Raw genomic sequence first — 13192 nt, forward strand, 5'->3', positions numbered from 1 at the left:
GAAATTTCTCCCCCTGCCCCTTCTGCAGAGGAGGCAGCTGCACAGCAGGAGAAGTTCCATTTCAGGTATCCCAAGCCTAAACTGAGTACTTTTCTGGATCACGCTGACTTCAGAGAAGCAGTCCAGAAACACCATGCTTATCCAGATAAGCGTTTCTCCAAACGTCTTAAGGATACACGTTATCCCTTTCCCCCTGACGTGGTCAAACGCTGGACCCAGTGTCCAAAGGTGGACCCCCCAATCTCCAGGCTTGCAGCTAGATCTATAGTTGCAGTGGAGGATGGGGCTTCACTTAAAGATGCCAATGACAGACAGATGGACCTTTGGTTAAAGTCTGTCTATGAAGCTATCGGCACGTCGTTTGCTCCAGCATTCGCGGCCGTGTGGGCACTCCAAGCTATTTCAGCTGGCCTGGCACAGGTGGACTCTATCATATGTCCAGCAGTGCCGCGAGTAGCGTCCCTAACCTCGCAAATGTCTGCGTTTGCGACTTACGCTATCAACGCTGTCCTGGACTCTACAAGCCGTACCTCAATTGCGTCTGCCAACTCTGTTGTCTTGCGCAGAGCCTTGTGGTTAAAGGAATGGAAAGCGGATTCTGCTTCCAAAAAATGTTTAACCAGCTTGCCACTATCTGTAGATAGACTGGTGAACAATTGGCTGAAATCATTAAGCAATCCAAGGGTAAGGACTCCTCCTTACCCCAGCCCAGATCAACCAAACCTCAACAGAGGAAGTGGCAGTCGAGGTTTCGGTCCTTTCGAGGCTCCGGCAAGACCCAATTCTCCTCGTCCAAAGGGACTCAGAAGGAGCAAAGGAGCTCAGATTCCTGGAGGGCTCATTCACGCCCCAAGAAAGCAACCGGAGGAACCGCTTCCAAGGCGGCTGCCTCATGACTTTCGGCCTCATCCCTCCGCATCCTCGGTCGGTGGCAGGCTCTCCCGCTTTTGCGACATTTGGCTGCCACAGGTCAAAGACCGGTGGGTAACAGACATTTTGTCTCACGGGTACAGGATAGAATTCAGTTCTCGTCCTCCGCCTCGGTTCTTCAGAACCTCCCCACATCCCGACCGAGCAGATGCCCTTCTGCAGGCGGTGTGCTCACTAAAAGCAGAAGGAGTGGTGATCCCTGTTCCTCTGCAGGAACAAGGGCAAGGTTTTTACTCCAATCTCTTTGTGGTGCCAAAAAAGGACGGCTCCTTCCGTCCTGTTCTGGACCTAAAACTGCTCAACAAGCATGTGAACGCCAGGCGGTTCCAGATGGAATCCCTCCGCTCCGTCATTGCCTTAATGTCTCAAGGAGATTTCCTTGCATCAATAGACATCAAGGATGCTTATCTCCACGTGCCGATTGCTACAGAGCACCAACGTTTTCTACGTTTTGTAATAGGAGACGACCATCTCCAGTTCGTAGCTCTGCCATTTGGTCTGGCGACAGCCCCACGGGTTTTCACCAAGGTCATGGCGGCAGTGGTAGCAGTCTTGCATTCTCAGGGACATTCGGTGATCCCTTACTTAGACGATCTACTTGTCAAAGCACCCTCTCAAGAGGCATGCCAACACAGCCTGAATGTTGCGCTGGAGACTCTCCAGACTTTCGGGTGGATCATCAACTTTTCAAAGTCCAACCTGGCACCGACTCAATCACTAACGTATCTTGGCATGGAGTTTCATACTCTCTCAGCGATAGTGAAGCTTCCGCTGGACAAGCAGCGGTCACTACAGACAGGGGTGCAGTCTCTCCTTCAGGGTCAGTCGCACCCCTTAAGGCGCCTCATGCACTTCCTAGGGAAGATGGTGGCAGCAATGGAGGCAGTCCCGTTCGCGCAGTTTCATCTGCGCCCACTTCAATGGGACATTCTCCGCCAATGGGACGGGAAGACAACTTCCCTAGACAGGAAAGTCTCCCTTTCTCAGACGGCCAAGGACTCTCTGCAATGGTGGCTTCTTCCCACCTCATTATCACAGGGAAGATCATTCCTGCCCCCATCCTGGGCAGTGGTCACGACAGACGCGAGTCTGTCAGGGTGGGGAGCAGTTTTTCTCCACCACAGGGCTCAAGGGACGTGGACTCAGCAGGAGTCCACGCTTCAGATCAATGTTCTGGAAATCAGGGCAGTGTATCTTGCCCTATTAGCCTTCCAGCAGTGGCTGGAAGGACAGCAGATCCGAATTCAGTCGGACAACTCCACAGCGGTGGCATACATCAACCACCAAGGAGGGACACGCAGTCCACAAGCCTTCCAGGAGGTCAGGAGGATTCTGATGTGGGTGGAGGAAAGAGCATCCACCATATCAGCAGTTCACATCCCGGGCGTAGAAAACTGGGAAGCAGACTTCCTCAGTCGCCAGGGCATGGACGCAGGGGAATGGTCCCTTCACCCAGACGTGTTTCAGGAAATCTGCCGCCGCTGGGGGGTGCCGGACGTCGACCTAATGGCGTCGCGGCACAACAACAAGGTCCCGACCTTCATAGCGCGGTCCCGCGATCACAGAGCTCTGGCGGCAGACGCCTTAGTGCAAGATTGGTCGCAGTTCCGGCTCCCTTATGTGTTTCCACCTCTGGCACTCTTGCCCAGAGTGTTACGCAAGATCAGATCCGATTGCGGCCGCGTCATACTCGTCGCACCAGACTGGCCGAGGAGGTCGTGGTACCCGGATCTGTGGCATCTCACGGTCGGCCAACCGTGGGCACTTCCAGACCGTCCAGACTTACTGTCCCAAGGGCCGTTTTTCCATCGGAATTCTGCGGCCCTGAACCTGACTGTGTGGCCATTGAGTCCTGGATCCTAGCGTCTTCAGGATTATCCCAAGGAATCGTGGCCACCATGAGACAGGCTAGGAAGTCCACTTCTGCTAAGATCTACCACAGAACGTGGAAGATTTTCTTATCCTGGTGCTCTGCACAAGGAGTATCCCCCTGGCCATTCGCGTTACCTGTTTTCCTTTCCTTCCTGCAATCTGGGTTGGAAAAGGGCTTGTCGCTCGGCTCCCTTAAAGGGCAAGTCTCGGCACTATCCGTGTTTTTTCAGAAGCGTCTAGCACGACTTTCTCAGGTACGCACGTTCCTGCAGGGGGTATGTCATATCGTACCTCCGTACAGGCGGCCGTTAGATCCGTGGGATCTAAACAAGGTCCTCGTTGCTCTCCAGAAGCCGCCTTTCGAGCCTCTGAGGGATGTGTCACTTTCTCGACTCTCACAGAAAGTGGCCTTTCTGGTAGCGGTCACGTCTCTTCGGAGAGTGTCTGCACTAGCAGCGCTGTCATGCAAAGCTCCTTTCCTGGTTTTCCACCAGGACAAGGTTGTGCTGCGCCCCATTCAGGAGTTTCTCCCTAAGGTGGTATCCTCTTTTCATCTTAATCAGGATATTTCCTTGCCTTCTTTTTATCCGCATGCAGTTCATCGGTATGAAAAGGATCTGCATTTGTTGGATCTGGTGAGAGCACTCAGAATCTACATTTCCCGCACGGCGCCCCTGCGCCGCTCGGATGCACTCTTTGTCCTTGTCGCTGGTAAGCGCAAAGGGTCGCAGGCTTCCAAGGCCACCCTGGCTCGATGGATCAAAGAACCAATTCTTGAAGCCTACCGTTCTGCTGGGCTTCCGGTTCCATCAGGGCTGAAGGCCCATTCTACCAGAGCCGTGGGTGCGTCCTGGGCATTACGACACCAGGCTACGGCTCAACAGGTGTGCCAGGCAGCTACCTGGTCGAGTCTGCACACTTTCACCAAACATTATCAGGTGCATACCTATGCTTCGGCGGACGCCAGCCTAGGTAGAAGAGTCCTGCAGGCGGCAGTTGCCTCCCCGTAGGGGAGGGCTGTCTTTGCAGCTCTAACATGAGGTATTTCTTTACCCACCCAGGGACAGCTTTTGGACGTCCCAATCGTCTGGGTCTCCCAATGGAGCGCCGAAGAAGGGAATTTTGTTACTTACCGTAAATTCCTTTTCTTCTAGCTCCTATTGGGAGACCCAGCACCCGCCCTGTTGTCCTTCGGGATTTTTGGTTGTTTTTCGGGTACACATGTTGTTCATGTTGAACGGTTTTCAGTTCTCCGACGTTACTTCGGAGTGAATTTGTTTAAACCAGTTATTGGCTTTCCTCCTTCTTGCTTTTGCACTAAAACTGGTGAGCCAGTGATCCCACTGGGGGTGTATAGCCAGAAGGGGAGGGGCCTTACACTTTTTAGTGTAATGCTTTGTGTGGCCTCCGGAGGCAGTGCTATACACCCAATCGTCTGGGTCTCCCAATAGGAGCTAGAAGAAAAGGAATTTACGGTAAGTAACAAAATTCCCTTCTTTGTTTACTTACCGTAAATTCCTTTTCTTCTAGCTCCAATTGGGAGACCCAGCACCCGCCCTGTTTGCTTAGGGATTTTTGTTTTTTTCGGGTACACATGTTGTTCATGTTGAATGGTTTCGGTTCTCCGATGTTCCTTCGGATTGAATTTGTTCTTAAACCAGTTATTGGCTTTCCTCCTTCTTGCTTTGGCACTAAAACTGAGGAGCCCGTGATCCCACGGGGGGTGTATAGGCAGAAGGGGAGGGGCCTTACACTTTTAAGTGTAATGCTTTGTGTGGCCTCCGGAGGCAGTAGCTATACACCCAATTGTCTGGGTCTCCCAATTGGAGCTAGAAGAAAAGGAATTTACGGTAAGTAAACAAAATTCCCTTCTTCTCTTAACAAGCAAAGCTTTCTGTAAATTTGTAGCTCTGTTTACGAAAAAGCTTTGCTGTACGAGCAAAATCCTCACCGCACACACTTCCGGTTCCGTACATCCACCGCGCTCTGACCCGCACTTGCAGTCCACACAAGCACGCACAAACACACACAAACACGTGCACACACACACACATACAGTATTCTGCTCACCTTACCTTCCGTTCCACCGCCGGGCTCATGGTTCTTGTAGTTCGCAGGTACATCGCGACGAGGGAGGAATCCTCACGGCGAACTACAAGACCCAAGAGGCCGGCGATGGAACGGAAGGTAAGGTGAGCATAATGTGTGTACCTTCCGTTCCATCGCCGGCCTCCTGGGTCCTGTAGTTCGCCGCTCCAGGATGTGTATCCGCAAGCATCGCGGCGAGGCAGGAACTTCCCCTGTCAGCCGCTACTGAAAGGCAGCGTGCTGACCAATCAGAGGCAAGCGGCTCCTGCCTTTGACGTCAGCGCTCTGGGTGCGGAACTTCCTCCCTCGTCGTGATGGTTACCCTATACACATCCCGTACCGGAGAACAGCAAGTCCCAGGAGACTGGCGATGGAACGGAAGGTAAGGTAAGCATAATGTGTGCGTGTGCATGTGTGTTTGTGTGTGTTTGTACGTGTGTGGAATGGCACAACAGGGGACCAGGATGGGACATTTAACTAGTTGTGGAACAAATTGTCAGCATTGCAATGATTTCCTATGGGAAATTTTGCTTTGCTGAACGAGTAACTTGGTTAACAAGCACAGTCCCAGAACGGATTGTTCTCATTAACCAAGGTTCCACTGTATATCTCTGTAAGGAAAAGGTATCATGATGTAGCCGCCATTTAATGCAGGGGGAATAAGGTCCATCAGGTTAGCTCCTTATCCCCCATTTATTACAGTCCATTCTGGCTTGTAAAAGAAGATCTCAAGCAAAGTACGTCCTCTGTATCACATGCCCTGACAAAGCACATGGGGAAGAATTGTCCTTATGGAACAGCTCCTGTTAAAAGGAAATCATTGGAAGGGTCTACCATAAGGGTTGTCCATTGCCTCTCACGTCTTGGCAATGGTCACCTCCGGACAACCCTTTTAATCATATAAAATTATTGGATGAGCCCCCATATGTGCCACATGCTGGTTTATTCGGGTCCTCTGGCTCTTCCATCGCTCCGGTACTGATGTAACTTCATGGAGCTACATCATTATTGGAGTAACGGGAAGATCACTTAGAGGTCCCGCACATTCAATAGGACAGGTCTGAGTATTAAAAAGTTTTTCCATCCCTTTCTTTAAAAAAATCACTTCAGCATTTTGGGGTTTTTTTTTTTTTTTTTTTTACATTTTAGCACTGGAGTAGTGCGTTAAACCTAAGTCCCCTGCCCCAAGTTTTATTCTCACCGGTCACCGTCTTCATCTGTTTCCAGCGTCATTCTGGTTGGACTACTGTGATTTGTGACCTGCTGGAAGCTCCAATGTGTCATGGAACGCGCCAGTGGTCACAAATCAATACAAGTCTATAGGAGCCTCCTTCTGGCTCTCATAGATTTGTATTGGGAGCTTTTGACGGAACGTTTGACTTCTGGCCAGTCAGAAGTTACGGGACAAGATGACGCCGAAAAAGGATGAAGCCACTGGAAGGGGAGTGTATATGACAAGGGCAGGGGATTTAAAGCGCCACTGTAGCGCTGAAAATAAAACCAAAATGCTGGAGTGGTGCTTTAACTTTACATATGGTGTAAAAAAAAAAAAAAAATAGTGTATACTCCTCTCTGTCCCACTGCCTATGTTTCCCTCCCAGGTTTTTTCTTCTTGTCTTCCAGCATGGTCAGCACATGATCGCTGCAACCGTTTAATGGTCGGAGAGATTGGCTGCAGCGATCAAGCTCCAACCATGCCGAAAGAGAATTGGAGGCAAGTGTGGGGGAAGGAACGGCAGGGGATTGATAGGTGAGTATTTGCTATTCTTCTACCACACTGGGGGCCATATGTAAAGTTAAAGGGGCAGAAAACCCCTCTAAGTCCAGCTACGGCATCCCATCTATTGCGTGCAGGTTTTACTTAGGGTACCGTCACACTTTAGCGACGCTCCAGCGATCCCACCAGCGATCTGACCTGGTCAGGATCGCTGGTGCGTCGCTACATGGTCACTGGTGATCTGTCATTCAGGCAGATCTCAACAGCGACCAGTGACCAGCCCCCAGCCACCAGCGACGCGTGTAAGCGATGCTGCGCTTGGTAACTAAGGTAAATATCGGGTAACCAAGCACTTGGTTACCCGATATTTACCTTGGTTACCAGTGCACACCGCTTAGCGCTGGCTCCCTGCACTCTTAGCCAGAGTAGCATGATGGTTAATAAGCAAACCGCTTTGCTTATTTACCCGATGTGTACTCTGGCTACGTGTGCAGGGAGCAGGGAGACACCACTGGCAGCCTGAGAGCGGCAAACGCTAGTAACCAAGGTAAATATCGGGTAACCAAGCACAGCGCTTCGCTTGGTTACCCGATATTTACCTTGGTTACAGCTTACCGCAGGCTGCCAGACGCCGGCTCCTGCTCCCTGCACATTCAGATCGTTGCTCTCTCGCTGTCACACACAGCGATGTGCGCTTCACAGCGGGAGAGCAACGTCCAAAAAATGAACCAGCACTGTGTGTAACGATCAGCGATTTCACAGCAGGGGCCAGATCGCTGCTCAGTGTCACACACAGCGAGATCGCTAATGAGGTCACTGCTGCGTCACAAAAACCGTGACTCAGCAGTGATCTCGCTATGTGAGAACTACTCCTTAGATTGTGGGGATTTCATACCAATCTGTGTATCTTTACAGATAAAGGAGGCTGCTGATATCATTCAGAAGTTGCACCTGATCGCTCAAGAACTACCGTTTGATAGGTAAGTGTCTTGTGAGACACGTAAGTTCATTAAATTGAATGATGTCCATATCTATGGCTCACTCTTTGTCCTGAGAAAACTACTAACTGATATCTGCGTTAATGAATGGGGGCAATGACTTTGTGTTGTCCAGGTTAAATCTGACCCATTGAGAGACGTTGCATTTTGTGCCTCAAGAGCAGCAATCTCCAGGTTCTTTAGTGAATTGAATATGTCAGACAGAGACCTGATGACTACTTCAAATCGTAAAGAACATGTGAAAAATAAGTGCAGTAGATGCCAGGGCTGTGGAGTCGGTAAGCCAAACCTTCGACTCAGACTCCTCAATTTCTCTTGCACCGGCTCCGACTCCTACATATATTGCTTATAGTTAGGTGAAAAATTTATTGTAGTACATGAACATGTGTATGTGAACATCAGACATTTAATCATTTTTTATGATACAATAATCAAGATATTTGGATAGAACATAAAATATATTTTATTGGATACAACTTTAGAACACAAAAAACTAATAAATTGTAAATATGTAATACAATATGTAATATACAGTAGATTACATATATATCTTGTTTGTATGTGTGTATATATATATTTCTCTATCGTTTCATTGGGGGACACAGGACCATGGGTTATGCTGCTGTCACTAGGAGGCTGACACTAAGTAAACATAAAAAAAGTTAGCTCCTCCCCAGCAGTATACACCCCGAGCCGGAGGCGGGCTCAGTTTTAGCTTAGTGTCGTAGGAGGCTGATGTGGGCCGTCTCGGCCCCCCTCAGCCATGTATGTTTTTGCGCTTTTTTATTTTATTTCGGCGCCGCTCATCACTCTCATACCTGTCGTCTTCTTCTCTGCAGGTATTCGCTTCACTCATTCTCCGCAGCCCCGTGGGTACCGCTCCCCAGGGTCGCAGGGGCTTGAGACTTCGGGGCCCTCTCCCCCGCCCGTCCCCGTGGTACCACTCCCGGGGGTGCGCGTGTGGGCAGGTTGTTTTGTGGGCACCCCTGATTCGCCCTGCGGTATCACCCCAAAGGGCGTACAGGGGAGTACAGCAGGGATGGATCCTCCAGCAGCGTGTGTGATAGGGGGTTGTCTACCCCCATCATGATGTCCACTACCCTGCCTTCAGCACGCTCTCCCCCGGAGCTTCCTGGACGAGCAGCGCTGTTCACAGGCAGGGCCAGGGAGCCCTGCCTGCACCGCATCCATCGCTGAGCCGGCGCCACAGTTTGCAGGTAGGACCGACTTCCCTGCTCTTTCCCCCGGCCCTCTCCATAAATTTAGTCCCCGGTCTCGGCCTAGTCGCTCCTGCGTCCTAGCCACGCCCCCGCTGCGACGCTATTGGCTGCCGGTCGTCTCCCTCTGTATCCTCCCACTGCTCTGCCTCCTGGCTGATGGTGGGGACTGTGAATCCTCCAGTTTTTTCGCGCCGGAATCCTGCTCCTCCCCCAGCCTCCTCCAGCGTCCCCTCGCCATTTTAGCCTGCCTCTGGTCCCCTGAGGCTGCAGCGCGCCGGCGTTCTGATTTTTGCTGGACAGCTCATTCCTGGACTCCACTTCTGGATCTGGTGGGCAGCACGCAGGACCTGGGTAAGCTCTGCTCCTAAGGAGTAGCCCTCACTAGGTAGCATTCTCTGAGTTTAGGGACGAGTTAACCCTCTCCTGTCTCCTTCCTAGCAGCCACCAGGGAGAGTACCTGTTTGCACTATGCCTAAGGCTAAGCCCACTCAATCCAAGCAGGCCCCCTTTGCACTATTTTTTTGCATGCTCCTCCTGCAGCTCCAAATTTTCCCAGGGTCAGGACGCCCCACTATGCTCCGTCTGTTCTACAGACGCGCAGCCTCCGCAGAACTCCGCGGCCGACGTTTCTGATACCGCAGACGCCACAGCGCCATATGCTGCAGGGCCCTGCGTCCCGCCACCCCCCGACTGGCTAGCGTCCCTGTCCCAGTCCGTAGATTCCCTCTCTGATGCTTCTCGGACCATCGCGCAAGCTCTACGCCTGCTGCCGACGCTCGCCCAGATTCCCGCAGACCCGGCGCAATTGCCCCCGGAGCAGGTGAGCCCCGTTGCAGGGTCCTCCTCTGCTGCTCAGAAACGGACCCGCCAGGTCTCGTCCTCAGACTCTTCCCAGGTGTCACCTTCATCCCCAGGTCCAGACCGTCAGTCCTCCAGGGAGGCTTCTGACTGCTCCGAGGATGATTCCGATGCGGTACCCCTGCAGGACTCAGAGCAGGCGGCCGATATTCGGCGCATGGTAAATAGCCTGATAGAAGCAGTAAACCAGACCTTGAAGGTACAGGTGGACCCAGTCTCCTCCCAGAGCACCCAGATCTCCTTTAAGCGGGTGAAGCGGGCCCAGAACACATTCAGCGGACATCCAGAATTCGCTGAGTTACTGCGCAGCCACAGGCAACAGCCGGACAGGGTATTCACCAGCGGTAAGTCCATCGATTTGCATTATCCCTTTCCCGAGGGTCTTCGAAAGGATTGGGCAGGTTCCCCTGTGGTCGACCCCCCCAATCTCCCGCCTGTCTTCTCACACAGTCCTTCCACTCACTAACGGTACGTCTCTCAAAGACCCTACGGACCGTACTATTGACAGGTTGGCCCGTTCCGCCTTCGAGGCAGCGGGCTCATCCCTCTCTCCGGCCTTCGCCTCGGTGTGGGTCGCGAAAGCCCTGATGTCCTGGGCGGACACGCTACGCTGCGGTCTACGCGCCATTCCTGCCAATCCGGACCTGGTTCCCATCGCCTCGCAGATTTCCCTCGCGGGTGAGTACTTGCTCAACGCAGCCCTGGCGTCTGCAAGCTGCGCGACCCAGGCCGCCAGCAACAATGTAGCCATCCGCCGAGCCCTTTGGCTCCGGTCCTGGAACGCGGATGCGGCCTCTAAGAAGTCATAACTTCCCTTCCCTTCCTAGGGGAGCGTCTCTTCGGAGATAGGCTGGACCAGCTGATCTCCGATGCAACGGGAGGAAAGAGTACATCTCTCCCCCAATTGCGCCCCAAGCGCTTCCAGAATCGGCGCCCCACCGCTCGTTTCCGGCCCTTTCGCAGCTTCGGCTCCAATCCCCAGCCGCGGAAAAGCCGCTCTCCTCCGAGAGACAGGAGGACACAGTCATTCAAGACCAATCCCGCCTGGCGTTCACGCCCCCGCCAGTCCACGAGATCCTCTTCTGGTTACCGCCGTCGTTCCTCCAAGTGACTCGCGGTCGGCGCGCAACAGCGCCAGACTTGTGGGAGGGCGTCTGTCTCGTTTTCATCATGTGTGGATCCCCCTGACCGCCGATGCCTGGGTCAGAGAGATCATCACATCAGGCTACAAAATAGAATTCGAGGCAAAGCCACCGAGACGTTTTTTCCTATCTCGCCCTCCCGAGTCTACCGCGCGGGCTCGCGCGTTCTTTCACTCCATAGACTCCCTCCTCCGAACCGGAGTCGTGGTGCCAGTCCCTCCCGCAGAGCGTTTCAAGGGGTTCTATTCCAACCTTTTCGTGGTCCCCAAAAAGGACGGCTCTGTCCGTCCCGTCCTCGACCTAAAGCTTCTGAACAGGTCGGTGAGACCTCGGCCGTTTCGAATGGAGTCACTCCGGTCAGTCATCGCGTCCATGGAGGTAGGCGAATTCCTGGCATCGCTGGATATTCAAGACGCCTATCTTCACGTCCCGATAGCCACCTCTCACCAACAGTTCCTCCGTTTTGCGATAGCGGAAGATCACTTCCAGTTCACGGCTCTTCCCTTCGGCCTCGCATCCGCACCCAGGGTCTTTACGAAGATCATGGCTGCTGCCATGTCCGTCCTGCATGCCAGGGGTGTCATGGTCATCCCGTACTTGGATGATATGTTGATAAAGGGCTCTTCCTTCGAGGACTGTCGTCTTGGGGTTCAGGTCACGATCGACACCCTTTCACGGTTAGGGTGGCTGATAAATCGGAAGAAGTCCTCTCTGATCCCGGCCCGTCGGATCACCTTTTTAGGCATGGTATTCGATACCATCCAAGGGCGAGTTTTCCTCACACAGGAGAAGATCTCCTCCCTACAACGAGGACTCCGCGCTCTCCGGCGTCAGCGCCAAGTGTCCATCAGGTTCGGCATGCGAGTCCTCGGTCGTATGGTGGCGGCGATGGAAGCGGTACCCTTTGCACAGTTCCATCTCCGGCCCCTCCAGCTGGCCTTGCTGAAGAAGTGGGACAGATCTCCCTTTTCTCTGGACCGCAGGTTTCATCTTTCGCCGGAGACCCGCCACTCCCTCCGTTGGTGGCTCAATCAGCGCAACCTCGCATCAGGGAGGTCTTTCCTCCCGCTCCACTGGAAGATAGTGACCACCGACGCCAGTCTCCAGGGCTGGGGAGCAGTGTTTCGACATCACACAGCGCAGGGCCGATGGTCACCGAGAGAGAGTCGCCTCCAGATCAACATTTTGGAGATAAGAGCCATCCGGCTAGCCTTGCAGCAGTTTCGGCACCTAGTACAGGGTTGCCCGGTCAGGATCCAGTCGGACAATGCGACGGCGGTGGCGTACATCAACCACCAAGGCGGCACAAGAAGTGTCGGGGCGATGCGAGAAGTCAAGAAGATCTTGCACTGGGCCGAGTGTCATCACTCCCTTATCTCAGCGGTACACATCCCAGGCGTGGACAATTGGGCGGCGGACTTCCTCAGCAGGGAAGGCCTCGCCTCCAGAGAATGGTCCCTCAACCGGGAAGTCTTCAACCAGATTTGCGACAGATGGGGAGTTCCGGACGTGGATCTAATGGCCTCCCGGTTCAACCGTCAGGTTCCGCACTTTGTAGCGCGGTGCTGCGACCGCTTGGCTTTAGGAGTCGACGCCCTCACACTGTCATGGAGCCAGTTCAGTCTCCCGTACATCTTCCCTCCGCTCCCTCTAATTCCGAGGGTCCTCAAGAAGATCAAGGCGGAAGGGGTACCGGTCATCCTAGTGGCTCCGGACTGGCCCAGGCGAGCATGGTTCGCGGAACTAACTCAGCTCCTCGCAGACGCTCCGTGGCGCCTTCCAGACCGTCCAGATCTCCTGCAGCAGGGGCCTCTCTTCCATCAGAACTCACAGGTCCTAAATTTGACGGCCTGGCCATTGAATCCTGGGTTCTAGCTAAGGCTGGTTTTTCCTCAAGAGTGATTCAGACAATGATTAGGGCCAGGAAGCCATCTTCATCAAAGATTTACCACCGCACGTGGAAGGTTTTCTTCAGGTGGTGTGAAGAGCAGAATATTTATTCTCCTCTCACCTTCTCCCTTCCTTCCCTGTTGGCATTCTTGCAGTCAGGCCTAGATGCGGGTCTCTCGCTCGCAACACTAAAAGGCCAGATATCGGCGTTATCAATCCTGTTTCAGAAGCCACTGGCCGCTCGTTCACAGGTTAAGACCTTCATCCAGGGAGTGGCCCATCTGGCACCGCCGTACCGCCGGCCTCTAGAACCGTGGGACCTTAATCTAGTCCTAGGGTCACTTCAGGGCTCCCCATTCGAGCCCTTGCGAGAATCTTCCCTTTCTCACCTGTCTTGAAAGGTGGTGTTTCTTGTTGCCATCACTTCTATTCGCAGGACGTCAGAGCTGGCAGCTCTCTCTTGTCGTTCCCCCTTTT

General features: G+C 53.2%; 1 protein-coding gene across 1 annotated transcript in view; it reads left to right on the plus strand.

The window, feature by feature from the left end:
- EXOC5 (exocyst complex component 5) overlaps positions 1-13192 on the plus strand; it is a 146280-nt gene that overhangs the window by 45094 nt on the left and 87994 nt on the right. The window contains exon 5 of the mRNA XM_075330100.1: positions 7523-7587. Within this exon, the coding sequence (XP_075186215.1) occupies positions 7523-7587 (65 nt within the window). The remainder of the gene's footprint in view (positions 1-7522; positions 7588-13192) is intronic.

This window comes from Anomaloglossus baeobatrachus, chromosome 12, assembly GCF_048569485.1.
Source record: "Anomaloglossus baeobatrachus isolate aAnoBae1 chromosome 12, aAnoBae1.hap1, whole genome shotgun sequence".
Classification (NCBI taxonomy): domain Eukaryota; kingdom Metazoa; phylum Chordata; class Amphibia; order Anura; family Aromobatidae; genus Anomaloglossus; species Anomaloglossus baeobatrachus.